Source organism: Rhinoraja longicauda, chromosome 8 (assembly GCF_053455715.1).
Source record: "Rhinoraja longicauda isolate Sanriku21f chromosome 8, sRhiLon1.1, whole genome shotgun sequence".
Taxonomy (NCBI): Eukaryota; Metazoa; Chordata; class Chondrichthyes; order Rajiformes; family Arhynchobatidae; genus Rhinoraja; species Rhinoraja longicauda.
The window spans coordinates 71,622,067-71,648,991 of NC_135960.1; the positions used below are offsets into that span (position 1 = coordinate 71,622,067).

The window sequence follows — 26,925 nt, forward strand, 5'->3', positions numbered from 1 at the left end:
GGGTGACGTTTCAGTTCGAGACTCTTCTTCAGACTGATGTCAGGGAGGGCGGGACAAAGAAAGGATGTAGTTGGAGACAGGAAGACAGTGGGAGAACTGGGAAGGGGAAGGGGAAGAGAGGGACAGAGGAGCTATCTAAAATTAGAGAAGTCAATGTTCATACCGTTGGGCTGTAGGCTACCCAAGCGAAATATGAGGTGCTGTTCCTCCAATTTGCGGCGGGCCTCACTATGACACTGGAGGAGGCCCAGGACAGAAAGGTCAGACTAGGAGTGGGAGAGGGAGTTGAAGTGCTGAGCCACCGGGAGATCAGGCTGGTTAAGGCAGACTGAGCGAAGGTGTTGAGCGAAACGATCGCCGAGCCTGCGTTTGGTCTCGCCGATGTAGAGAAGTTGACATCTGGAACAGCTAGAACAGCAGATACATCTGGGACATCTGGAACAGCAGATACATAGATGAGGTTGGAGGAGGTGCAGGTGAACCTCTGCCTCACCTGGAAAGACTGTTTGGGTCCTTGGATGGAGTCGAGGGGGGGAAGTAAAGGGACAGGTGTTGCATCACCTGCGGTTGCAGTCGAAAGTGCCTGGGTAGGGGGTGGTTTGGGTAGGCAGGGACGAGTGGAACAGGGAGTTATGGAGGGAACGGTCTCTGCGAAAAGCAGAAAGGGGAGATGGAAAGATGTGGCCAGTAGTGGGATCCCGTTGGAGGTGACGGAAATGTTGGAGGATGATTTGTTGAATATGCTGGGTGATGGGGTGGAAGGTGAGGACAAGGGGGACTCTATCCTTGTTATGAATGGGGGGAGGGGGAGCAAGAGCGGAGCTGCGGGATATAGAGGAGGCCCTGGTGAGAGGCCCTGGCCCGGTTTCCAAAAAAATGAGGACATCTCTGATGCCCTAGTGTGAAACACCTCATCCTGGGCGCAGATGCGGCGTAGACAGAGGAATTGGGAGTATTTGTAGGAGACAGGGTGGGAAGAAGTGTAGTCAAGATAGCTGTGGGAGTGGGTTTGTAGTAGATGTCGATCACTAGTCTGTCTCCTGTGATGGAGATGGTGAGATCCAGAACATTAGGGAGATGTCGGAGATAGTCCAAGTATATTTTAAGTGCAGAATGGAAATTAGTGGTGAAATGTATGAAGTCAGTGAGTTCTGCATGGGTACAAGAGAGCACCAATGCAGTCGTCGATGTAGCGGAGGTAGAGTTCGGGGATGGGGCCAGTGTACGTCTGGAACAGGGATTGTTCGACGTACCCGACAAAGAGGCAGGCATAGCTGGGGCCCCTGCGTGTGCCCATCGCAATGCCTTGGGTTTGAAGGAATTGGGAGGAGTCAAAGGAGAAGTTGTTGAGATTAAGAACCAGCTCTGCTAGGCATTTGTGATCATTTTCCAATGTTCTCTCAACTCTGGATCAGTTCCTGTGGACTGGAGGGTAGCCAATGTAACTCTATGTTTTAAGAAAGGAGGGAGAGAGAAAACGGGGAATTATAGACCAGTTAGCCATATATCAGTAGTGGGCAGGATGCTTGAGTCGATTGTTAAATACATTATAGCAGCTCATTCGAAAAGCAGTGACAGGATCGGTCAAAGTCAGCATGGATTTATGAAGGCGAAATAATACTTGACTAATCTTCTGGAATGTTTTGAGGATGTAACAAGTAGAATGGAGAAGGGAGAGCTAGTGGATGTGGTGTATCTGGACTTTCAAAAAGCCTTTGACAAGGTCCCACACAAGAGATTAGTGTGCAAAATTAGAGCACATGGTATTGGGGGTAGGGTATTGACATGATTAGAGAACTGGTTGGCAGACAGGAAGCAAAGAGTAGGAATTAACGGGTCCTTTTCAGAATAGCAGGCAGTGACTAGTTGGTGCTGGGACCCCAGTTATTTACAATATGTATTAACAATTTAGACGAGGGAATTAAATGTGACATCTCCAAGTTTGCGGATGACACATAGCTGGGTGGCAGTGTGAGCTGCGATTAGAATGTTATGAGGCTGCAGGGTGACTTGGATAGGTTGGGTGAGTGGGCAGATTATCCATGGAATGTGGATAAATGTGGGGTTATCCACTTTGGTGGCAAGAACAGGAAGGCAGATTATTATCTGAATGGTGTCAGATTAGGAAAAGGGGAGGTGCAACGAGACCCGAGTGTGCTTGTACATCAGTCACTGAATGTAAGCATGCAAGGACAGCAGGCAGTGACAAAAGCTAATGGCATGCTGGCCTTCATTGCGAGAGGATGTGAGTTTAGAAGCAAAGAGGTCCTACTGCAGGTCCAACCAGGGTCCTGGTGAGCTCACCTGGAGTATTGTGCGCAGTTTTGGTCTACTAATTTGAGGAAGGACATTATTGCTATTGAGGGAGTGCAGTGTAGGTTCACCAGGTTAATTCCTGGGATGGCGCGACTGACATATGATGAAAGAATAGGTCGACGGGGCTTGTGTTCACTGGAATTTAGAAGGATGAGAGGGGATCTTATAGAAACATATAACATTCTGAAGGGATTGGACAGGTAGATGCAGGAAAAATGAACCCAATGTTGGGGGAGTCCAGAACCAGGGGTCACAATTTAAGAATAAGGGGTAGGCCATTTAGGACTGCGATGTGGATTTTATTTTTCATCCAGAGAGTTGGGAATCTGTGGAATTTTCTGCCACAAAAGGCAGTGGAGGTCAATTCACTGGATGTTTTCAAGAGAGTTAGATTTAGCTTTAAGGGCTAAAGGAATCAAAGGATATGGGGAAAAAGCAGGAATGGGGTACTGATTTTAGATGATCAGTCATGATCATATTGAATGGCGGTGCTGGCTCAAAGGGCCGAATGGCCTCCTCCTGCACCTATTTTTCTACGTTTCTATGCAATGGCCTACATTCACTGTGACGGCTGAGGTGCAGCCTTTAACCCCACATCTGAGTGCTGAGACTGAACAATCTTCCCCAGCAAGTGTCACGCACGCCACGCCAACTCTTATTGTCGGACTCTTTGCACCAAGTTATGGAGCAATTCATTGATGGGACAACACCAAACAGAGGGGAGGGATCAGAACCAGATTCCCAATATTCAGCATATGTTCTAGGTGGATGTGTGCTTTAGAGCAGAGGCAAATGTATGCTTGGACTAGAGCACCAGGAGTGCAATAACAAATTAGCACTATGCAGGGTAGCACTTAGCAGGGTTACCAGTATATAGACATCACAAGCTGGATAGAGTCGCTCATGTTCCAAGAAGTAGTGACTCGTTTTGAGGAAAAATCTGTCATCTGTCTTTGAAACGGAAAAGAGTGAAGGAAAGAAAAATAACCCCTGACCAGTTGGTACCTGACAGCAAAACCAAATTTATCTCGCTGTTAAGTAGTGTTTACTTATGTTTCACCATTCATGATGAGTTTATATCAATTAATTAATTGTAATTGTCTCTTCAGGACATTGAGATGGGGCGTTTAATACAGTAAGAGAAATTGAAAAATATTGAAAATGTTCAAGTTAGATTGTACGATATTTCATTGATAATTTAGATGTCTTACCCCATATAACCAAAATGACTGCTTTGTGTAAACACAAACAAGCAATTTGAGTGCTTTATTCACCTACTTGTAAAGGCTTGTACAAGGCATATTCATCTCTGAAAAGTTGATCATGATGAGTTACACAGTCAAGCCATCGTCCATCCAATAATGCCTGGCAAATGGCAATAGCCTGGGCTCTGACAAAGAAAAGATGTTGAATGGTATCTACTATCGTAATACTCAAATGAGAGAATATCAGTGGAAAAAAAAGAAAGAAATTTAGGTACAGAAAATTACAAATTTGTACATTGCTTTTCAACCTCCTGTAAGCGAGATTAACTTCTTAGATAAGATTATAGCTACAAATCTAATCCCTGAGGCATCAGATACTATATATAGGACAAACTCAGATTGTCATTTGTAACATATATTATGAAATATGAATGTCAAGATTTGAAGCATTTTATGCCCTCGTTTTCACAATAAACACAGCATTACAAAGTGTGGAAGTTGATTTGGGGTTATCTGGCAGGAGCCCGGGAGGGTACACCGGGAGCAGTTGCTCTTGGGCAAGTCCACGTCTGACATGTGGGAATCGTTGAAGGGCCAGTGGATCAAAGTTCAGAATTTCTGGTGAGGAACAGTAACGAGGATGGCAAAGTAAGGGAACCTTAGATGACCAAGAGGTTGTAAATTTGGTCAAAAAGTAAAAGGAAGCACATGTAACATTTAAGAGGATGAAATCAGACAGGGACTTTGAGGAATATGGAAAAAAAGAGGAAAGAACAAAGTGGCCACAATTAAAGAAAATCCCAAAGCTTTAAATATCTACATTAAAAACAAGAGGGTAGCCAGGGAGAAGGTCGAATCGTTCTGGGATAAAGGAGGGAAATTGTGCTTGGAGTCTGAGAACATAGGTGAGGTACTAAATGAGCAGTAGCATCTGTTTTCACCAAGGAGGAGGACTGTGTGCTCAGTATGGAGAATAATAATAAACAAGGGCAGTTTGAGATTAAGGAGGTGGTTTTGGGCTCTTGAAGAGCATTAAGGTGTATAATGGACCTGCTGGGATGTTTCCCAGGCAGTTGAGAGAGGCAAGAGAGGAGATTGCAGGAGCCCGACTAAGACCTTTGTGTCTTATCTAGCCACAGGCAAGATCCCGGATGACTGAAAAGTAGCTAATGTTGTTCCCTTTATTAAGGGAAGTATAGAGAATGTCCGGGCTGTTTTCAGGCTGGTGAGCCTCACAACAGTGTTTTTGTTTAAAAAGAGGGTGGAACGTGCGGCAGATATGATAGTGACATTTAAGAGACTTTAGGATAGGCATATGGATATGCAGAGAATGGAGGGATATGGGTTATGTGCAGGTAGATAATTGACAGGCTGGATGTCATATTCGGCACAGACGTTGTGGACCGAAGGCCTGTACTTGTGCTGTACTGTTCTACGTTAAATTGAACCAAAGTACTTCTTGGAAAATCAAATTTCCATTGGTGAATTTTATTTTGAAATTAGCTGAGAGGGTATAAGGAGTTACAAAGAGAAAGTAGAAATAAACTTGAATTTACATCGTATTTTCAGAAAAGCAATCATGTTGTGGAAACCTTTGAAAATTAGCGATCGGACATAGAGCCAAATTTTACAGAGAGCTATCTTTTATTCAATTTTCTTTGACAGTAATATTCAGAAAAAATGGGATCTTTCATTCTCTTTAATTAAGAGAAGAAGTCAAAATTCAAGTTTCATATGAGACCAAAAACAGTATGTGATTGCTATTCAAAGGAAATAGACAACAGGAGCAAATAGAAAATAAAATGGATAAGTACTTATTTGTAAAATACAAAAAGATGAAAACTGCAGAATAGTAGTTTGGAGGACAGAAAAGAACCTTAAGAGGAATGAGTGAATTATACGGAGTATCACACACAGTCAGTGGAAAGACCTGGAGATAAATTGGGCAAACTACATTACGGAAGTTGTGCCACTCTGGGGTAGCAAGTCAGGAGCTGTAGCAGGATGATTTTAACTACTCCATTAAATTGCTCTGGAATAAATGAGTCTTTATGCCAAACTGCTAACTATATTTTTATTTTCAAGAGGAATCTGGGACTGTGGATTTCTCTGCCATTAACCAGTATTACCCCACCAATGTCGATCACTCTCCTGAACTGCTCCGTCTTTTTGAAACACAGATGCTACTAGATCAGAATATTATTTTTTCGCTTCTATTATAGATTTCCAGGATTCACAATAATGTGTTTTTAATATTAGCGTCAAGCAAGTCTGATCCATTTTGTTCCCCTCACTACCAGTTATACAAGTTACCGTGTAGTTATATGTCCATTTCTAATCAACCAGTTCACCAGTTCCTTTCCCACTATGCAATTAGGATATGTTCGCAACCAGTATCGATGATCTTGGAACTCCATGCCAGTGCTGTGATGGCAGATTTTCTTCCACAAATCTTTAAGTTGGACAGAATCCTAAAAAGAAAAAAACAATCCAAAATTTCTAATTGTTAAGTTACATTAAAAGCAATCCTCGCATCGTGATGTCATAATGTACAGTTTATCACTGTATTCCAACGTACAATCAAATACAATCTTAGCACTGCAGATTCCCAAGACTGTGGAAAACAAATACAACTGTAAATGCTGGAATCTGAAAGAAAAATAGAAGATGCTGGAAGAACTACAAACAAGCAGCATCTGTGGAAACAAAAACTAGCTAATGTTTCAGGTTGGAACCCTTCTTCAGACTAAATATTAACTGGTTTCTCTTTCCACAGATCCTGTTTGACTGGCTGAAATCTTCCAGCATTTCTTGGTTTTGCTTTAAGTGCCCGATTTTAACCAGCTTTTTTAGAAATGTACAATGTTAATGATTACTGCAGAACAATGCATAATTGCACATTTTGAGCACTAAACAAGAGAAAATAATTAAACATGACATTGAACAGGAAAAAAATGCTTTCCCCATGATCACAATGGCTCGAAGGGCCAAATGGCCTCCTCCTGCACCTATTTTCTATGTCTATGTGTCAGTCAGTTGGCATTACACTACAGAAAGACATGATCACTCTTCTAAAGATAAAGCTGTTAAACTTTAAAGCTGATAAATAAGTTAAACGAGTACCAGAAGTATTTTCCTTTCTTCTTCATTGGGGTCGGTTTTGATGTATGCCCGGGAAGCTTGAGGACTAATAGAGGTGTCGTAGGAGGGAATCATGGGCGAAGCAGACCGATCCAGAGAAAGATTGGTAATACTTGCAGATCTGTCATGAAAAGAAAAAGAAAATAACCACAAAAAAGCAGTGATTTTTGTAACATCTGACACCTCATTCAAGTTGCCATTCTCCGCAAGATCATAAACAAAACACTGCTGGACTTCATTATCAGTAGTCAAGCATATGCCCTGCATCCATCATCATTCACTTGTAAAAATAATTTTCATTAACTAGCAACCTGACAATTAAAGTGCACTGGAGACCAAAGGTTGCAGATGTTGGAGCCATGAACAAAAAGCAAAGTGCTTGAGGAACTCAAGAGGTCAGAAAACATCTGTGGAGGGAATGGACTTTCGAATTATTCTAAAGAAGGGTCCCGACCCAAATCGTTGTCGGGCCATGCACTCCACAGATGCTGCCAGACCTGCTGAGTTCCTCCAGCACTTTTTTAATTAAAGTGTTCTGTTTTTCTGGCTATATTAACTCTATATGCAAGAATACAAAAATATTTCACTAGCCATATTTTAGTTCTTATTTTGAAAAACAAAGCCCAAAGAGAGCATGGGTCTACTCATAAGGGCAGAGATACAACATTTAATTTAACATAAAAGATAGATACAAAATGCTGGAGTAACCCAGTGGGTCAGGCAGCATCTCTTGGAGAATGCCACTGATACATAAAATGAAATTTATGCTGAAGGTAAAAAAAATACAATAACTTAAGGTGAGGCCAATGAATAACTGCATTCACACTTCCATTTGGATTACATAAATTTAATCAGTATCTTATTGTTCACCCATTCAACTGATAAAAATCAAACTAAAACACAAGCAGCAATGCCTCAGAAGTACAACATACTGTACATAAGATAAGACACGAAAATCTGGAGGAACTCAACAGGTCAGGCTACATCTCTGGAGAAAAGGAATAGGTGACTTTTCACCTATTGTTTCACCTATGAAATGTCACCTAGAGATGCTGCCTTTTGTCTAGAGATGCTGCCTGACCCGCTGAGTTACTCCAGCTTTATGTGTCTATCTTCGGTTTAAACCAGCATCTGCAGTTCCATCCTACACGTACTATACACAGATAGGCTTCAATGGATGCTTATTAACATTCATGCAAGTCACCCTAGTAGCAATCAGCCAATGGAAATTTTCAATAGAAGCCCAATTAAAAGGGGATAGAAGACACAATTTAAGATCTGTGTTAGTGATTGTAAATTAAGTATATATATATATAAACATAGCACAAAAGTAAGGAAATTTGTGTTTGGTAGATTATTTCTTTGTTGTAACAATGCTTCTTGGCAATAAATCTTATACCGTTGGAAAGCCTGTTTATTTCCCTTTTAAATGGTGCCACATTTGTAAGGAACATGCATTTGTGGGATGAGCAGCAGAGCTGAGTATATGGGTTGCGCCCATGAAAAATTTGCCAAATCTTCTCAGCTTATTCTGCTGTTGCTATTGACTCTTGTTTTGAGCTTCTGGTACCCCCAGGTGCTGACAAGAATGGGATGCCATCCCACAACAGTGTGTGACCAGGCTGGTGACCAGCATGAGGAGGAGGTGCCAGGCTGTTGTGGTTGTGTATGGTTCTTCCACACGCTACTGTGGTTCCTGTTTATTAAATGAATAAATTGTTAAATTGCCAATATGTCTTGTTTCTTCAGACTTCAATCATCCAATCCACCAAACAACACCGAACAAGAGTCAATGGCAGAATAAGCTGTTTGGCATTGCAGAGAAGATTTGGCAAATTTTTCATGGGCGCAACCCATATACTCAGCTCTGCTGCTCATCCCACAAATACACGTTCCTTACAAATGTGGCACCATTTAAAAGGGAAATAAACAGGCTTTCCAACGGTATAAGATTTATTGCCAAGAAGCATTGTTACAACAAAGAAATAATCTACCAAACACAAATTTCCTTACTTTTTGTGCTATGTTTATATATATACATACACACACACATATATATACACACACACACAACACCTGTTGCTATACCTCCTCCCTAGACTCTGTCCAGGGATCCCGACAGTCCTTTCAGGTTAGGCAGAGATTCACTTGCACCTCCTCCAACCTCTACTGTATCGTAATGTAAGAATATAACTGCAGATGCTGGTACAAATCGAAGGTATTTATTCACAAAATGCTGGAGTAACTCAGCAGGTCAGGCAGCATCTCTGGAGAGAAGGAATGGATGACGTTTCGGGTCGAGACCCTTCTTCAGACTGATGTCAGGGGGGTGGGACAAAGGAAGGATAATGTATCTGTTGTTCAAGATGTGGACTCTTGTATATCGGCAAGACCAAACGCAGACTGGGCAATCGTTTCGCGGAACACCTTCGCTCAGCCCGCCTGAAGCAACTGATCCGGTTGCTGGACACTTTAATTAGGACCCATTCCTACACAGACCTTTCTGTCCTCGGTCTCCCCCATTGTCAGAGTGAGGCTAAATGCAAATTGGAGGAAAAGTATCTCACATTTCAAATAGGCAGCTTACAGCGCAGTGGTATGAATATTGATTTCTCTCACTTCAGGTAGCCCCGGCATTCCCTCTATCCCCCAAGTCCTTCCCCACCCAAGTCACACTAACCTCATTTTCACCCTACAAACAGCAAACAAGGGCCTGTTTCCTTTATCATCATTACTTTTTTTGCATATCTTTCATTCATTGTTCTTTATCTCTCCACATCACCGTCTAGATCTCTCGTTTCCCTTATCCTTAAGCAGTCTGAAGAAGGGTCTCGACCCGAAACGTCACCCATTCCTTCTCTCCAGAAATGCTGCCTGTCCCACTGAGTTACACCAGCTTTTTGTGTCTATCTTTGGTTTAAACCAACATCTGCAGTTCCTTCTTACATATATATATGTATACGTGTGTAAGAAGGACACATTTACATATATATATATCTATAGGTACAACACAAGTACAAACTGAACCTTTTTTCTAAAAGCATGGTCTGCAACAACTAAAATGGAGAAGAAACATCCCAGAAGCTCCTCAATTCTGTGACAGTTCAAGGAGCACACAGGAAACAGCTCACAATATCCCAAACTACTCACCACCATGTTACACAGTACCTCGACCATCTGTGGTGTTAGATTACACAAAGGAATCTTCATCAACCTCAAACCCCACATAACTGGAAGGTCATAAGTTATTGGAACAGAATTAGGCCATTCGGCCCATTTAGTCTACTCCACCATTCAATCAAGGCTGATCTATTTTTCCCCCCCAACTCCATTCTTCTCCTTCACCCGAGAACCCCTGACATCCGTACTAATCAAGAATCTCTCAATCTCCGCCTTAAAAGTATCCATTGACTTGGGCTCCACAGCCATCTGTGGCAATGAATTCCACAGAATTCACCCCCTGACTAAAAATATTCTTCCTCATCTCCTTTCTAAAGGTACACCCTTTTATTCTGAGGCTATGGCATCTGGTCCTAGACACTCCCACTAGAGGAAACATCCTCTCCACATCCACTCTATCCAAACCTTTGAATAAGTTTCAATGAGGTCCCCCTTCATCCTACTAAACTGAAGCAAGCACAGGCCCAGTGCTGTCAAACACTCATCATATGTTAACCCAATCATCCCTGGGGTCATTCTCATACCTCCTCTGGACCCTCTCCAACGCCAGCACATCCTTCCTCAGATATGGGGCCCAAATCTGCTCACAATACTCCAAATGCGGTCTAACCAGTGCCTTATAAAGGTATCACAAAATGCTGGAGTAACTCAGCGGGTCAGGCAGCATCTCTGGAGAGAAGGAATGGGTGTCGTTTCAGGTCGAGACCCTTCTTCAGACTGATGTCAGGGGGGGGGGGGGCGGGACAAAGGAAGGATATAGGTGGAGACAGGAAGACAGTGGAAGAACTGGGAAGGGGGAGGGGAAGAGAGGGACAGAGGAACTATCTAAAGTTAGAGAAGTCAATGTTCATACCGTTGGGCTGTAAGCTGCCCAAGTGAAATCTGAGGTGCTGTTCCAGTGCCTTATAAAGCCTCACTAGAACATCCCTGATTTTGTAATCTAGCCCATTCGAAATGAATCAACTTGCACATTAACCTTTTGGTAATATTGCACCAGCACGCCCAGGTCCCTTCGCACCTCCAATTTTAGAATCCTCTCCTCATTTAGAAAATAGTCTACGCCTTTATTTCTACTACCAAAATGCGTGACTCCACACTTTGCTATGCTGTATTCCATTGGCCACTTCTTTTCCCACTTTACCAACCTGTTCAAGACCTTCTGCAGAGTCCCTGCTTTCTCTACACTACCTGCCCTTCCACCTATCTTCGTATAATCTGCAAACCTGGCCACAAAGCCTTAAATTCCCTTTTCGAAAACATTGATATATGTGAAAAGTAGCAGCCTCAGCACCGAACCCTGCGGAACTCCACTAGTTACTGGCAGCCAAACAGAAAAAGCCCCCTTTATTGCCACTCTTTGTCTACTGCCATTCAGCGAACCTGCTATCCATGCTAGTATCTTCCCTCTGATACCTTGGGCTCTCATCTTCTTTATCAGCTTCACATGCTGCACCTTATCAAAGGTCTTCTGAAAAGTTATCAAAGGAAGACCTAAAAACACTTCAGACTCTAATCCTGTTAATTTGAAGTCAACATTGCATTTTCATCGAAGGTAGACACAAAATGCTGGAGTAACTCAGCGGGTCAGGCAGCATCTCGGGAGAAATGGAATGGGTGATGTTTCGGGTCGAGTCCCTTCTTCAGACTGATTGCATTTTCATCGCTTTTCACAGCATTTTCCTTGTAGTTCACCAATAAGAGTTCCACAATGGAATCAATAATTAGAATTTATTTTATATCCAAACTATCAATACAAGGGTTCAACTGTTATACAGATAAGCAAAAGTTAACAGTAAGGACACATGACCAGTTAATATTCAGTTTTTGGATTGATACTGAAAGTAGTTTTAAGGTTACAATTGACAGAATATTGCATCTTACAGTCTGTCAAAATTAATTACAAGGGAGACTATTGCAGTGCAGAGGTTGCACTTATATTGTAGTGGCCGGAACGTGGCCAGAAATATGCTGGACGCCAGGCAGCTTTTGAAAGTTCTTTAATGCAGGTTGTGAGCATCCACTTACAACGAGTTCCACCGAAGGGATGAACACTCCCCAATAAGCCCTGAGTAGAAACCCCATAGCCTGTGGGCAGTCCCTCGTCCCTGTCCGTCAAGTGCTGAGGGACTGACCCTAGGAGTGGCCTAATATCCAGGGACCGCCACAGGACCCCCCCCCCCCCCCAAGACCTGGAGGTACGAAACGGACAGGAGGGCGCACGAGGCAACCAGCCCGGGTGCGCAGCATGGCCGGGGCAGGAACCGGCGGACGACCGACAGGTGGAGGGGACGGAGCAGACACTGCAGGAGGTCTCACTCCGACCCCCCCATGTCCAGGACGAATGTGGACGAGCCATGTTGCAGGACCCGGAAGGGGCCCTCATACAACCGCTGGAGAGGTGTCCGATGAGCGTCCCTGCGCAGGAAAACAAACAGGCAGTCCTCCAGAGCAGGAAGAATGTGCGGTTGGAAGGACCCATGACGAGATGTGGGCACCGGCGCCAGCTTGCCCACCGTCTGCCGAAGACGTTGCAGGGCGTCCGAAGGCTGCTCCGCTTGACCCTGTGCCGGTGGGATGAACTCCCCGGGAACCGTCAAAGGGGCCCCATACACCAACTCGGCTGAGGAGGAGGCCAAGGACTCTTTGGGTGCGGTGCGGAAGCCCAGCAAAACCCACGGCAGGGCGTCCACCCAGTCTGGGTCAGTGAGCCGTGCCTTCAGGGCAGCCTTCAGCTGGCGGTGAAACAGTTCCACCAGGCCGCTCGCCTGTGGATGGTACGCCATAGTGTGGTGTAGGCGGACTCCCAGGAGGCGTGCCATAGCCGACCACAGTTCCGACTTAAACTGAAGCCCCCAGTCGGACGTTATGTCCAGCGGCACCCCGAACCGGGCGATCCAGTGCGCCGCCAAGGCCCGAGCGCAGGTGGCCGTCGAGTGTCTGCCAGCGGAATAGCCTCAGGCCCCGCGTGAAGCGGTCGACCACGGTGAAGAGGTGGGTCATGCCCCAGGACAGCAGCAGCCCCACGATGTCCACGTGAATGTGGTCGAACCACTGCCGAGGGACGCCGAACCCCTGCAGCGGCGCACGCACATACCGCTGGACCTTGGCGGTCTGGCACGGGATGCAGGTGCGTGCCCAATGTGCAACCTGCTTGCACAGCCCGTGCCACATGAAGCGGGAGGCTACGAGGGCCGTCGTCGCCCGAATGGAGGGATGTGCAAGCCCGTGGAGCACCTCAAAAACCCTGCGCTGCCAGGCAACGGGGATGATGGGCTGCGGCAGGCCAGTGGAGACGTCGCACAGCAGCATTGCGTCCTCAGGACCACAGATAATGGCCTCCAGCTGCAGGCCTGAAACTGCCGTGCGGTAGGTGGCCGTTTCCTCATCCACCAGCTATGCGGCTGCCAGGGCGGAATAGTCAATACCACTTGGAGAACGGCGTGGACCGTGGGTCTAGACAGGGTGTCGGCCACCCTGTTGTTCTTGCCCTCCACGAATCGGATTGAGGTGGTGTACTCCGACACGTACGCCAACTGCCTCTGCTGCCGCGCAGACCACGGATCCGAAACCTTGGCAAACGCGAAGGTGAGTGCCTTAATAATAATAATAATAATTCATTTATTTTATATAGCGCCTTATCGCATGCTCAAAGCGCTTTACAAAAACAATTAACATAGAAACAAACAGACAAACTATCCTGACGGAAAAGCGGCGAATACACAACGCCAGCGTCCTCTCACGTCAGGGTCCGGCAGTAGACATTAAAAAGCACAAGACACACAGATATAATTTGTGGGGGCTTCCCCTCCCCAGATCTTCCACTGTCTTCCTCTCTCCACCTATATCCTTTCTTTGTCCCGCCCCCTCCCCTGACATCAGTCTGAAGAAGGGTCTCGACCCGAAACGTCACCCATTCCTTCTCTCCTGAGATGCTGCCTGACCTGCTGAGTTACTCCAGCATTTTGTGAATAAATACCCATTTCAAACGATCGTTTCTCTACTTTAGTCAGTTGAACAGCAGGTTCTCCAAGGGTGAAAATCCTTGAATGAGCTTTGATGTCTTAAAAATATTATTTTTACAATGTACTGTGCCTGCAAACATATTTAAAATTGCGAAGTATATAAAACTGTAGATGCTTAAAATCGGAAATAAAAATGCTGAGCAGGTGATGAAGGGTTAGTGACCCAAAATCTTAACCTTGTTTCTCTTTCCAAAGATGCTACCTGGTCTGCTGTGTATTTCCAGCATTTTGTCTTGTAATATTTAAATTGAAATTATCTACAAAAACAGAAAAGATCACAAATAAAGAAACTTACAGGAAGCAGGAATAAAATGAGAATTATTTTCTCAAATACCTTTTACGTGCAGGTGACTTTCCGACATCATCTTGTACCGTTGTGAGACGTGTGGTCAAAGCATTATTCTGTGAATCCTGCTGACCCAAGCTAATTAAAATAAAATCATGCAATCAAATAGAAAATATTTACTGTGCTTAAAATTGAACAGATGGATCATATATGTATTAAACTGTAATTCGAAAGCAACAGTGTACAGATAATCATTCTATGAATCTACTTCATGTCCAAGTGCAGTTTACCCATCCTCGTATGAGATGAAGTTAGTACGTAGGCAGATTTGATGACTGATGCATTACCAGCAACATCTGCAGCTAGAAAAACCTAAGGAGCTTCTTTATAATTATTGAGCATCTGCAGTCTCTTCTGTCCCTTTATAATTATTCACTTCCAACAGGATGTCCACTACAACAATTTTGTTAGAAATGTGTCATATAGCTCTTATAAATGGAAAGCTTAGATTGTGATTGTACCAACTATCAGTTGATGCTATTCATTTAATTTGGCTTCTTTGAATAGAGGCCAGAGAATGATCTTGTGAAATTTTATTGGCCCGCCATAATTGGGAACTTGTCTACAAACAGATGATATTTTGCTTTTACACATTGTCAGACCTTTCTTTGAGTCCCAAAGAAATGAAAAAATATTCAAAAATATTGGATATTCCAATATTAAATGATATATAATGCCTTACATGGCAACTTCTTGTCAAAAGCACTTTGAGGTAAGCTGCCATAGTGTAAGATAAATCTAAGGCATGTGCACGCGTGAAGATGCTATAAACTCACCGAAGGGTTACTATGAAAATGCTGATCCAGAGTATTGATGAACTTTTATAGGTTTAAGGTGAGGGGTGAAAGATTTAATTGGAAATTGAGGGGCAACATTTTTTTAATCCAATGGCTGGTAGGTATATGGAATGAGCTGCCATAGTTGAGGCAGGTAATATCACATCCTTGTTATCCTATTTCTACTCCCTAGCGTTTGAGGCTCATTGAGGAGGCGCTGTGAACTGTTTGCATGCTACTGTATGTTTCTTTTTTTAAATTTAATTAGTACTTAATCAGATGTACAGCACTTTGGTCAACGTGGGTTGTTTTTAAATGTGCTATACAAATAAAATTGACTTGACTTGACATCTAAAAAGCATTTGAACAGATAGAATAGGTTTAGAACAATATGGGCCAAAATGCAGGCAGGTCCAACTAGTGTAGATGGGGCACGTTAGTCGGCGTGCACAAGTTGGGCCGAAGAGCTAGTTTCTACGCTGTATGATTCTATGATTATGGGGCGTACAGTGGCCCAGCAGTAGTTACTGCCTTTCAGCACCAGGGACCTGGGTTTGATCCCGACGACGGGCGCTGTCTGTTCTTCATGTGACCTCATGGGTTTTCTGCGGGTGTTCTGGTTTTCTCCCACATTCCAAAGACGTGCTGGTTTGTAGGTTAATTGATTTGTGTAAATTGTCGCTAGTGTGTAGGATAGAACTAGTATGTGGGTGATCGCTGGTCGGTGCAGACTCGGTGGACCAAAGGGAATGTTTCCACGCTGTATCTCTAAACTAAACAACTCCAATTAGGCAGTTTACATTTTAGATTGTTGTGCATACAAAATGGATTATTGACAATCATATGGAGAATACAGAGATAATGCTGCTCGCAAATGTTTGATCCCATGAGGAGTAAGCCAGAATGCCAATGTTCAGTTGGAAATGATCAATGCAAACAAGCTGAGCATTTGGCTCTTTCATGTTGTTTGAAATATTCTGTCTGGGAGAAATTGCACAAGGAAGTGTGACTAAAATTGATCAGTGACCGACAAGAAAAGTTGCTCTTCCTTCTTTCCAAATGGCACTAATCTAACACTGAGAAAGTAAATTCCAGTCGTCTTCACTTTAATAGAAAATGCAAAACTTTCCTCTCAGGAAGAGAATGCTGTCAAACCCTTCCTCACATCCACCATTATTTTATATTGAAACCAATACAGCATTTTAATCAGTCTGACTAGCATCATCAACATTAATTCCCACCCAACACCGTAAATTGGAAACTGTAATGCATCTCTGCATGATGGTACTAATCAGAAACTTGAAAGTAGCCTTAAATTCACCAAAGCAAATAGGCTGATAATCTTTTTTGCTCCTATTCATAGCATGCACTGTATTAACTGTAGTTAATTCATATGTATTATTAAATCAAAACATAGAATGCTTTCTTATGCACAGATGCAAGGAAAAATAAATTGCAGTTTAAAAAGGGCATTGTTCTTCAGTATTGGAAAGATGCTGGATGAAACAAAAAGTCAGATGAAAAGAAAATCTTAAATAATTTCTTCAACATGAGAGCAAGAATAGCCCCAGACACTAAAATGAACAAGGGGCTACCAAGAGAAAGACACAATGGGACCACAGTGCATTCATTGGATCCATAAAGGCCTGCGTTCAACAGAGAAAAAAATCCGACGTTTAGAGGTTGATAAAATCTGGAATGATTTAAGACATTAGCAACAAAACAAATGGTTCATTGATCATTGATTATCAAACAATTTAGTTTAGTTTAGTTTAATTCAGAGATTCAGTGTGGAAACCAGAGTCCAAACAGCCCGAGTCCAAACTACACACTCAAGTCAGGATTAGTCCAGGGTATCTGGTGCTGCGAGGAAGCAAGTCTATCAGCCGTGCCACCGCCCTTCCAATTTCCCACATGACAAATCTGCATTTAACTATAGCTCATTGCTGAAAAGTATGACAAGGAATACTCAATTATCTCACAATGAGCCAATAGGTGGGCTCTCCCACCTTCAAAAGATTATTATGGCCCATTACAGGAAGGATGTGGAGAGGGTGCAGAAGAGGTTTACCAGAATGCTACCTGGATTAGAGGGTATTAGCTACAAGGAAGGGTTGAACAAAACTTACATTTTCACTGAAACATCAGAGTTTGAGGGGAGACCTAACAGAAATGTATGAAATTGTGAGAGGCATAGACAGCCAGAACCCTTTTGCCCCAGGGAGGAAATGTCAAAGAGCAGAAGGCATGGGTTTAAGGGAGAGGGGCAAAGTTTAAAAGAAGATGTGTGAGGGGGCTGGTGCCTGGAATGTGCTGCCAGGGGAGTGGTGGAGGTAGATATGATCATGCATTTAAGAAGTTTTCAGATAGGTACATGGATGTGCAGGGAATGAAGCATGTACAGGCAGATGAGATTAGTTTATCTTGGCATCATGTTTGGAACACAGATATTGTGGGCCGAAAGGCCTGTCCTGTGCTGGACTGTTCTTTGGGTTCAGGTCCCAATCCCAAATTAAATGCAAGAATGTAGGTTCACATCCAGTTCAGCACTGAAGTGCTTAATGGTTGGAAGTGCCATCTTGTGACTGTGACCCCATCCAATTATGCTTGAATCAGCCAAATAATCATTTTAATGATGCTGCTATCGTTGGACATTTACAGAATACCAACTGGCTGCTGCATTTCTCAAATGATAATACCTTCAGTTCAAATGTACTTAATGAGCTACAAAATTAATTGTGATATAAAGATTGAGAAAAGCATGCAATAAATGTAAGACTGTCTTGCTTTCCAAGATACATTTAACAGTACAGATCAAGACCATCTATTCCTCCTTAAAAGTTATTTTGGGATGTTACACGTACAGGCTTCAATAATGTCCATTTTTCCATGACAATATCCAACTTAATGTTGGGGAGTCCAGAACCAGGGGCCACAGTTTAAGGATAAGGGGTAGGTCATTTACAACGGAAATGAGGAAAAACATTTTCACTCAGAGAGTTGTAAATCTGTGGAATTTACTGCCTCAGAAGGCAGTGGAGGCCAATTCTCGGGATGCTTTCAAGCGAGAGTTAGATAGAGCTCTTAATGATAGCAGTCAGGGGGTATGGGGAGAGGGCAGGAATGGGGTACTGATTGTGAATGATCAGCCATGATCACGTTGAATGGCGGTGCTGGCTCGAAGGGCCGAATGGCCTACTCCTGCACCTATTGTCTATTGAAATCTTTTCCAAAAAGTAAAATACAGATTACAATTCAACAGGCTTCAGCTGTTCATAGGACAATGCTGCAATGTTGCAAAAGCTCACCATAATACACAAATGTATTTTAAAGATATTTTGCTAACCTCAAGGATCACCAGCATCAAACAGATTAGAACAGATTTTTACATAACTAACCAGAAATGGCAAATTTTCTGATCAAACAAGTCTTAAGACATGAAGTTTGGCTTCAGTAGCACTAATGTGAATCTTTCTATTTTCAATAACAAGTTTGTCATTTTATTAACAACTTGTGCTATGAAGCAAGATTAACTAAATGGCACATGTTAAAAAATGTCAAATCAATGTCATGCAACAAATTGGCAAGAAACTTTCACTAGGCTACATTGACTCAAACATACTTATCACATACTTAAAATGCCAAGTCCCCCAAAATATGCTGCATACCTCTGCCAAGCAAGGTCTTCTTCCAAAAATATATTTCTACTGGCTTTCCTTCCACTTACAGGAGTTCTAGGTTCACTAGGATCCAATATGGAGACAGAATACGTTGAATCAGTTAAAACACTGAGATCTTCACCAATGGAGCTGCTGTCTGTGGAATGTGCGTAGTTCAGAGCTATTTTCCTGCAATATGTGCATGCCCGGAGATCACCTGAAGAGAAATACCAATTCAATTTACAGTAGTTTTAATTAAAATAGTATATTGTGGGCTGAATGGCCTGTTCGTGTATTGCACTGTTCTATATTCTACAAAACCAGTGTAGACAAAATGAACCTTTTCTTCCCACTCAGAGCATGTTTTGTTGCAAAATAATGTTGTTTGGTTTTGCAAACAACCCGGTAAAATCATGAGCAAAACTCACCTAGGCAGTACACAAGTTTTGGTGCTAAAGTTGCAAAAGTTCACCAACCAGTCCTATCTACTACCACCTGCCTCCGCACGTGGCAGCAGGCACCCCCTCCCTCACCGAGTTCCCCCTTCATTCTCCACGACCACTCTGTCGGGTCCCCCCTTTGTTCTCGGCAGCCCTGAACGATGAGGGACCCGGCGGAGAGCTGCCGATAATGATGGGGAACCCAGTGGGGGGTTTACCGGGCTGTATACAAAACAAAACCTAGCTACATGTGATAATAAAGTATAATTGAATTGATCATTCAGAGTCTGACATGCACCAGAATAAATAGATCACCAGAATTTAGCATTGCATGCCTTCTTTAATGTTGCAAAATATCCCAGGTCTTCAAAAGGCATTAGCAGCAGTCTAATATTTTTTTAATAGAGGTCAAGAGATTCCTGACAAGCAAGATGCTTAAATGATACAGAAATAAAAGGAATTGCAGATGCTGGTGTACAAAAAAAGACAAAGTGGTGGAGTAACTCAGTGGGTCAGGCAGCATCTCTGGAGAACATTGATAAGTGACGTTTCTGAAGAGGTTCCCGACTGAAAAGTCACCTATCCATGTTCTCCAGGGAGGCTGCCTGACCTGCTTAAATGATAATGGTGGTTCAGAGAGGTTGGAATGCGGAACAGAGCTTACACTTAGTCCAGCCACTGTCATTTTGAATGGCAGAGACAGATTCAAGGGATTAAGTGGCCATGGAGTTCCCAGTTTATATATTCAAATGTTCCCACGTTTCAGACCGATAATAAATGGATTCACTTTGATAGGTTAGTGGACCTATTTTGCACAAGCATGAGCCTTATTTAGATAAACTATAAATTGTTTGTCAACCACTGCAAGATGATTTTGCTTTATACAAATGCATAAAGATAGGTATCAACACAAGATATGCCAGTTCCTTGCAAAACGGTTCTATCCTCAAGGCAAGATCTTCTGTATCTTCTGGGGAACTTGATAGGAACATGGGGAGTATAAAACAAAAAATGTGTGCTCGATGGTTGGCATGGTCTTGGAGGGCTGCTTCCATGTTGTATGCCTGACACATTCTTCTTATATAAGTGGCAATGTGGTGACATGCACCAGAATAAATAGTCCCCGAAAGTGCCTCGTTTAAAGGCACTGCAGGTCAGTGTAGATCAGCAAATACAGAGTTCAAAAGAATTTGGTATTTTCAGATGGAATAAAAAATGTTGAATACTCTTAAGTTCAGATAAAGAGGCTGGCTATGAAGGGAAGTGTGACAGCTGGAGAGAGATCCAGGAAAGATGAAGAGAAAAGTAAAGTTAAGGTAAAATGATTATCATTTGAATAAAATTATAATTTTAATCACTTTTAATGAAAATTATCTTATCCAACTGCAGTCAGATCCACAGTTGAAGTCAAACGTATTCATCAACAGGGGCAAAGCAAGAGGCAAGTTACAAAGACCTGGTTATTAAATTAAGTCACCTCAAAATTATTAGGATGCAAATATCCTGGAGAGAATGGACAATAGCAACAAACAAATAAGGTCATAGTTAAGGCACATTAATCAAACATGACCATCAAATATGCTTGTCAGCAATACTGATGACTACTTAATGGTAGTATGGAGTGAAGGGTAATCATTCTCATTTTGTGATATCTGAATTGACCCGACGATGTTGAAGGCTTGACTGGGTAATGCATTCCACACCAAATCACCATTCATCACCCAGAAATTATTAAGTCATATTATCGAAATATCTCCATTCTAAAATGTTTCTATAATAATCAGTAATTTCACTGCCCATATGCAATAAAGTATAATAGCAACCGAAGATAGACACAAAATGCTGGAGTAACTTCGCGGGTCAGACAGCATCTTTGGGGAAAATGAAGAGGTGACGTTTCAAGTTGTACCATTCTTCAGACAGATTAGCAGGGTCCTGATCCAAAATATCACCTATCCATTTTTTCTAGAGATACTGCCTGACCCGCTAAATTACTCCAGCATTATGTGCCTATCTTTGATATAAACCATCTGCGGTTCCTTTCTATTAAATTTTATTATAATAGCAACGGGTTGGCTGCATTTATCCAGTTGTTTGTTCCACTTTAATGTGTAAAAACTGTAATTTGTCCTACCCAGATGCTTAACCTGATTAATCTTGGTATGTAGCCAAAGATTTAATCTCTGAAAATAGGTTCACAATTCACTTACCAGCATAACCCATGAATTTCCCAGGTATTTCTTGATTGCAGCAACGACTGCAGAAGATCTGTCCACATAAACGGCAGTGGTGTCGACGTCTAAAGGTGGTAAACTTGTCACTGCAGTCATAACACTCTTTGCACTGACTGTCTGGCATCCAGTACTGCTTCAAGTCAGTGTCCTATATTAGAAAGCAAACACTACTTTAGAGATACAGCACACAAACAGGCCCTTCCGTCCGCCGAGTCCGCACTGACCACCGATCACCATTTACACTAACACTATCCTAAACACGAGGGACTATTTTACTGAAGCCAATTAACCTTCAAACCTGCAGGTGTTTGGAGTGTGGGAGGAAACCGGAGCACCCGGAGAAAACCCACGTAGGTCACGGAGAGAACGTACAAACTCCATTCAGACAGCACCCGTAGTCAGGATCGAACTCGGGTCTCTGGCGCTGTCAGGCAGCGGTTCTACCTCTACACCACTGTGCTGCTCCTTATAAACTATAGCACAATAGCTATGCATGCACACATATTTTGGACAGTCTGTTGAAAGTAAATCAACTGAGCATAAAAGGTTTGGGGAATTGCATATAGCATTGTTTGAAATTTTCTTCTGTGTTCTCCACGGATGCTGCCTGATCTGCTGAGTTAGTCCAGCACTGTGTTTTTTTTGTAAACCACCATCTGCAGTTCCTCATTTCTACACTTTTACTGTCAGAATCTTGTGTGCGTTTGTAGTTTCTGCCAAATTGCTACTTGATCCTTTCTAAAGTCCGCATATATTTCATCTTACTGAAGCCATTCATGCCTGTTGAGCTTCTTTGTTCTTTTGCCTTTACAGTGCATTCAGAAAGTATTCAGACTCCTTCACTTTTTCCACATTTTGTTACGTTACAACCTTTTAAAATGGGTTAAATTCATTTTTTTTAATCATCAATCTACATACAATATCCCACAATAAAAAAGCGGAAACAGGTGTTTAGAAATATTTTCAAAGTAATTAAAAAGAAATAACTGAAATATCACATTTACATAAGTATTCAGACCCTTTACTCAGTACTTTGTTGAGGCACCTTTGACAGCGATTACAGCCTCAAGTCTTCTTGGGTATGACGCTACAGGCTTGGCACACCTGTATTTGGGTAATTTCTCCCATTCTTCTCTGCAGATCCTCTTAAGCTCTGTCAAGTTGGATGGGGAGCATCAATGCACGGCTATTTTCAGGTCCCTCCAGAGATGTTCGATCGGGTTCAAGTCCGGGCTCTGGCTGGGCCACTCAAGGACATATACAGACTTGTCACGAAGCCACTCCTGCGTTGTCTTGGCTGTGTGCTTAGGGTCGTTGTCCTGTTGGAAGGTGAACCTCTGCCCCAGTCTGAGGTCCAGAACCCTCTGGAGCAGCTTTTCTTCAAGGATCTCTCTGTACTTTGCCCCGTTCATCTTCCTTCAGTCCTGACTAGTCTCCCAGTTCCTGCCACTGAAAAACATCCCCACAGCATGATGCTGCCACCACCATGCTTCACCATAGGTATGGTATTGGACAAGTGACGAGACCTGGTTTCCTCTAGACGTGACGCTTGGCAAAGAGTTCAATCTTGGTTTCATCAGACCAGAGAATCTTGTTTCTCATGGTCTGAGGGTCTTCAGGTGCCTTTTGGCAAACTCCAAGCTGGCTGTCATGTGTCTTTTAATGAGGAGTGGCTTCTGTCTGGCCACTCTACCATAAAGGCCTGATTGATGGAGTGCTGCAGATATAGTTGACCTTCTGGAAGGTTCTCCCATCTTCAGAGGAACTCTGGAGCTCTGTCAGAGTGACCATCGGGTTCTTGGTCACCTCCCTGACCAAGGCCCTTCTCCCCCGATTGCTCAGTTTGACTGGGCAGCCAGCTCTATGAAGAGTCCTGGTGGTTCCAAAGTTCTTCCATTTAAGAATGACGGAGGCCACTGTGCTCTTCGGGACCTGCAATGCTGCAGAAATTGTTGCATACCTTTCCCCAGATCCGTGTCTCGACACAATCCTGTCTCGGATGTCTACGGACAATTCCTTCATCTTCATGGCTTGGTTTTTGCTCTGACATGCACTGTCAACTGTGGAACCTTGTATAGACAGGTATGTGCCTTTCCAAATCATGTCCAATCAATTTAAGTTACCACTGGTGGACTCCAATCAAGTTGCAGAAACATCTCAAGGATAATCAATGGAAACAGGATGAACCTAAGCTCAATTTTGAGTATCATAGCAAAGGGCCTGAATACTTATGTTATTGTGATATTTCAGTTATTTCTTTTTAATTACTTTGCAAACATTTCTAAACACCTGTTTTCACTTCTTCATTCTGAGGTATTGTGTGTAGTTTGATGATAAAAAAAATGTAATCCATGTTAAAGTAAGGCTGTAACGTAACAAAATATGGAAAAAGTGAAGAGGTCTGAATACTTTCTAAATGCACTGTATATGTTACATTACATTGGTAATCTTATTTTTATTGTGTACTGTACCTGGCTTTTGCCTTCCATTATTTCTTTCAAACGCTTTAAAACTGTAGTAAGGCTCCTCAGTTGTACTGCTGATCGAGGATCATGGCTACCCATAGAAACATCTGGCTTCCTATGACAATCTGATTAATAAAACCAGAAGCAATCTTAAGCATAACGCACTACAACAGGAAATAGAATATTTTGATTAAAGTACCTTTTTATAATGCAATTCAATTTTTTGAGGCGCTGAATGGTTCTTGATTTCCTCTGATTAAAACAAGTCAGCACACATGCCAGTTACAATTAATACCTTGTACATTATGTCACATGGGATTTAAACCAATGATCTTGTTCGCTGTTGATGGCAAAACTCTAAAATAAGATAGCTCCTCACATAAAAGAAAAACGCAAGGTAAATAGCATCGCCCAATAGACAAATGGAAAAGATGCCTATTCATATTCATTCACCATCAATATTGAAAACACCTCAAATGGAACATGGCAGCTACAGAATAAGTTGCTTTATCGCTGGGATTTACAAATCACAACAGTGTAAATCTTTTAATACAATATGAAAACAAAGAAACTAGGAGTTTAAAAAAGGTATTGGCAAGTCCAAACTATTGGCAAAAGGTATTGGCAAGTCTGTTTCTGCACTTTCTGGTGGGCCTAATTCTTGATGGCAGTTCCTGTCTGACGAGTGCTGATGCCACATAATATCAGTTCACAGCAGCGGGGAGGGGAGGCATAACAAGCCTTGTTTCTGAAATAACAGAGAAAACTGACAACTGGCTAAGGCACTGATTAAGCCAGTTGTTAATCTTGCCATAATACCTTCTGAATATAAATTGGTAACGTTTAAGTAAAAAGGGGATTTATTAAAAAAAATCCCAACATTTACTGAAACAATTGCAGTAAATAAATTAGCTAATACCTTGATCCACTGCAAGGAGGGTGGGGGAGGGGATGTTTCTGTTCATGAGGATAAACTGTTATCTGGGATCAGGCCAATCCCTTGGAGTACTGTCAATGGATGTAGAAGCACACTTAAGTCGGTCAAGAGGACTAAATGAGGACACAAGATAGCCTAAGAGACTAAATAAGCATATTAAGAACAAAAAGGGCAACTAGGAAGAGAATAGGTCAGTGGTCAGTTCAGGATCAGTGTGGTCATCTCTGTGTGGAGCACAGGAAATAGTGGGGTCTTAAGTGAATAACTTTCTTCTGTAATTTACTGTAAAGAAGATCATGGAAGCTGGGGTGTCAGGAACGAGAATAGTGATACGCTGAAACATACTTCACCAGAGAGGAGGTGCTGTCAGTGATGAGGCAGATAAATCTATGGGAATTGAGGAAGTGTATCCTACGACGTTGTGAGAAGCAAGAGGAGAAATTGCCGGCCTTTCCTCAGCCATGCAATGAGGTGCCAGATCACACAAGGGTCACTAACATTGTGCCTTTATTTTAAAAGGGTTGCGAGAACAAACCAGGGAACTACAGATCTGTGAACCCAACATCAGTCAGGTGAAGGAAATGGAAGAAAATTCTAAGAGTAAGGAGTAAAGGAAACTTTAAGAAGATTTGCAAAGATAACATTAAGAGCAACAACCCAGGGGCAGCCATTGCGGGATGAGGACTCAAAGTTTGAAACTCAAAGAAGGCTGGAACTGCAAATCAAACATCAAGTTATTGGACGTTTGTGATACACATATAGTAACTCAAGTGCTAATAAAGATTAAGTTGTACTAAACCTTGGTTTAGAGTTTCTTTGTTTCCACGTGTCAGTTGGTAAAATCTTACGGGATAATAGAGTAAAAGAAAGCTGTTTTACATTTTTCAAACTATTCTTCAAAATAAATAAAGTGAAATAATCTCAGTCTTAAATGACAAAGTTTGTTCTCTCATTTGATGCTCAATACTTGCATGCAAATATGAGGAAGGCAAGCACGAGGAAGGGAGATGGCTGCAATAAGCACCATGTACATGTCTTCAAAGATAGCCAAATATACAAGGTCATCATAATCATAATCATAATCATACTTTATTAGCCAAGTATGTTTTGCAACATAAGAGGAATTTGATTTGCCATAGTCATACCAATAAAAAGCAAAACACACAAAATACATTTTAACATGAACATCCACCACAGTGACTCCTCCACATTCCTCACTGTGATGGAAGGCGAAAAAAAAGGTTCAATCTCTTCCCTTCTTTGTCCTCCGCCATTGGGGGCCTTGTGCCTTCTGTTATCGGGGCGATCTTGGCTCCCGCAGCCGGCGGTTAGGATCCCCGCATTGGGGCGATCAAGCTTCCGCATCGGGGGGATTTCAGCTCCCCTTGCCAGGCGATCAGAGTCTGGTCTCTACCCGAGACTGCGAGCTCCTCGATGTTGAAATCCACAGGCCACGATTGGAGCGTCGATCCACGGCAAGGGATAGCTGGCTCCGATGGTAAGTCTACAGCACGCAGTGGGGCTCAAAGTCAGTCTCGAGCAAGGCCGCCAGCTCCATGATGTTAGGCCTCAGAGTGACCGGAGATACGACCCGGAAAACAATCGGATCTCCGGCAAGGTAAGTGATTGAAAAAAAAAGTTTCCCCTGACACCCTCCCCAAAAAAAACAAACCAGAGAACATTAACACATACTTTTGAAAACATACTAAAAATAACAAAAAAGACGAAAAGACAGACAGACCAGCGAGACTGCCATCGCTAACGGCGCCACAAGGCTCAAAAGTCTTAAAAAATGAGTTATGTATGTAATTTGTTCAGCTTGTATAACATTTTTTTAAATGCACTTAATTCTACGAGTGTAGATATTTGATGTTTTATTATTAGTACCTCTATATGCACTTTTAATCATTTATTCCTGCTTATGAACCATACACCAATGATATGAGAAATGCCACTTCAAGTCACTTCTAGAATACATGCTATAGGAAAAAAATTAAAAACAGTAAATACTGCAAATACAGCTAGGGCCTTTCATCAAGACCTTTAATCAATTGTTCTAATTTCAGATTTCCAACATCTGCAGTACTTTGTTTTGCAATACTGTAGTAGACCTGTATTAAATTTAGAAATTTGAACATGGTTGGTAACTGTCCAAGATGGTACTTGTTCACAGTGTTTCTTTGCAGGCTGCCTTCCTTGCAGAT

At 42.5% G+C, this 26,925-nt stretch overlaps 1 protein-coding gene across 11 annotated transcripts in view; it reads right to left on the reverse strand.

Annotated features, from left to right (window-relative positions):
• pikfyve (phosphoinositide kinase, FYVE finger containing) overlaps positions 1-26,925 on the reverse strand; it is a 101,894-nt gene that overhangs the window by 56,023 nt on the left and 18,946 nt on the right. For all 11 annotated transcript variants that reach the window (XM_078404229.1, XM_078404230.1, XM_078404236.1 and 8 more), the window contains exons 4-10: positions 23,791-23,909; positions 21,296-21,467; positions 18,655-18,862; positions 14,199-14,288; positions 6,645-6,783; positions 5,835-5,992; positions 3,595-3,706 (exon numbers count right to left, since the gene is read on the reverse strand). In XM_078404229.1, the coding sequence (XP_078260355.1) occupies positions 3,595-3,706; positions 5,835-5,992; positions 6,645-6,783; positions 14,199-14,288; positions 18,655-18,862; positions 21,296-21,467; positions 23,791-23,909 (998 nt within the window). The remainder of the gene's footprint in view (positions 1-3,594; positions 3,707-5,834; positions 5,993-6,644; positions 6,784-14,198; positions 14,289-18,654; positions 18,863-21,295; positions 21,468-23,790; positions 23,910-26,925) is intronic.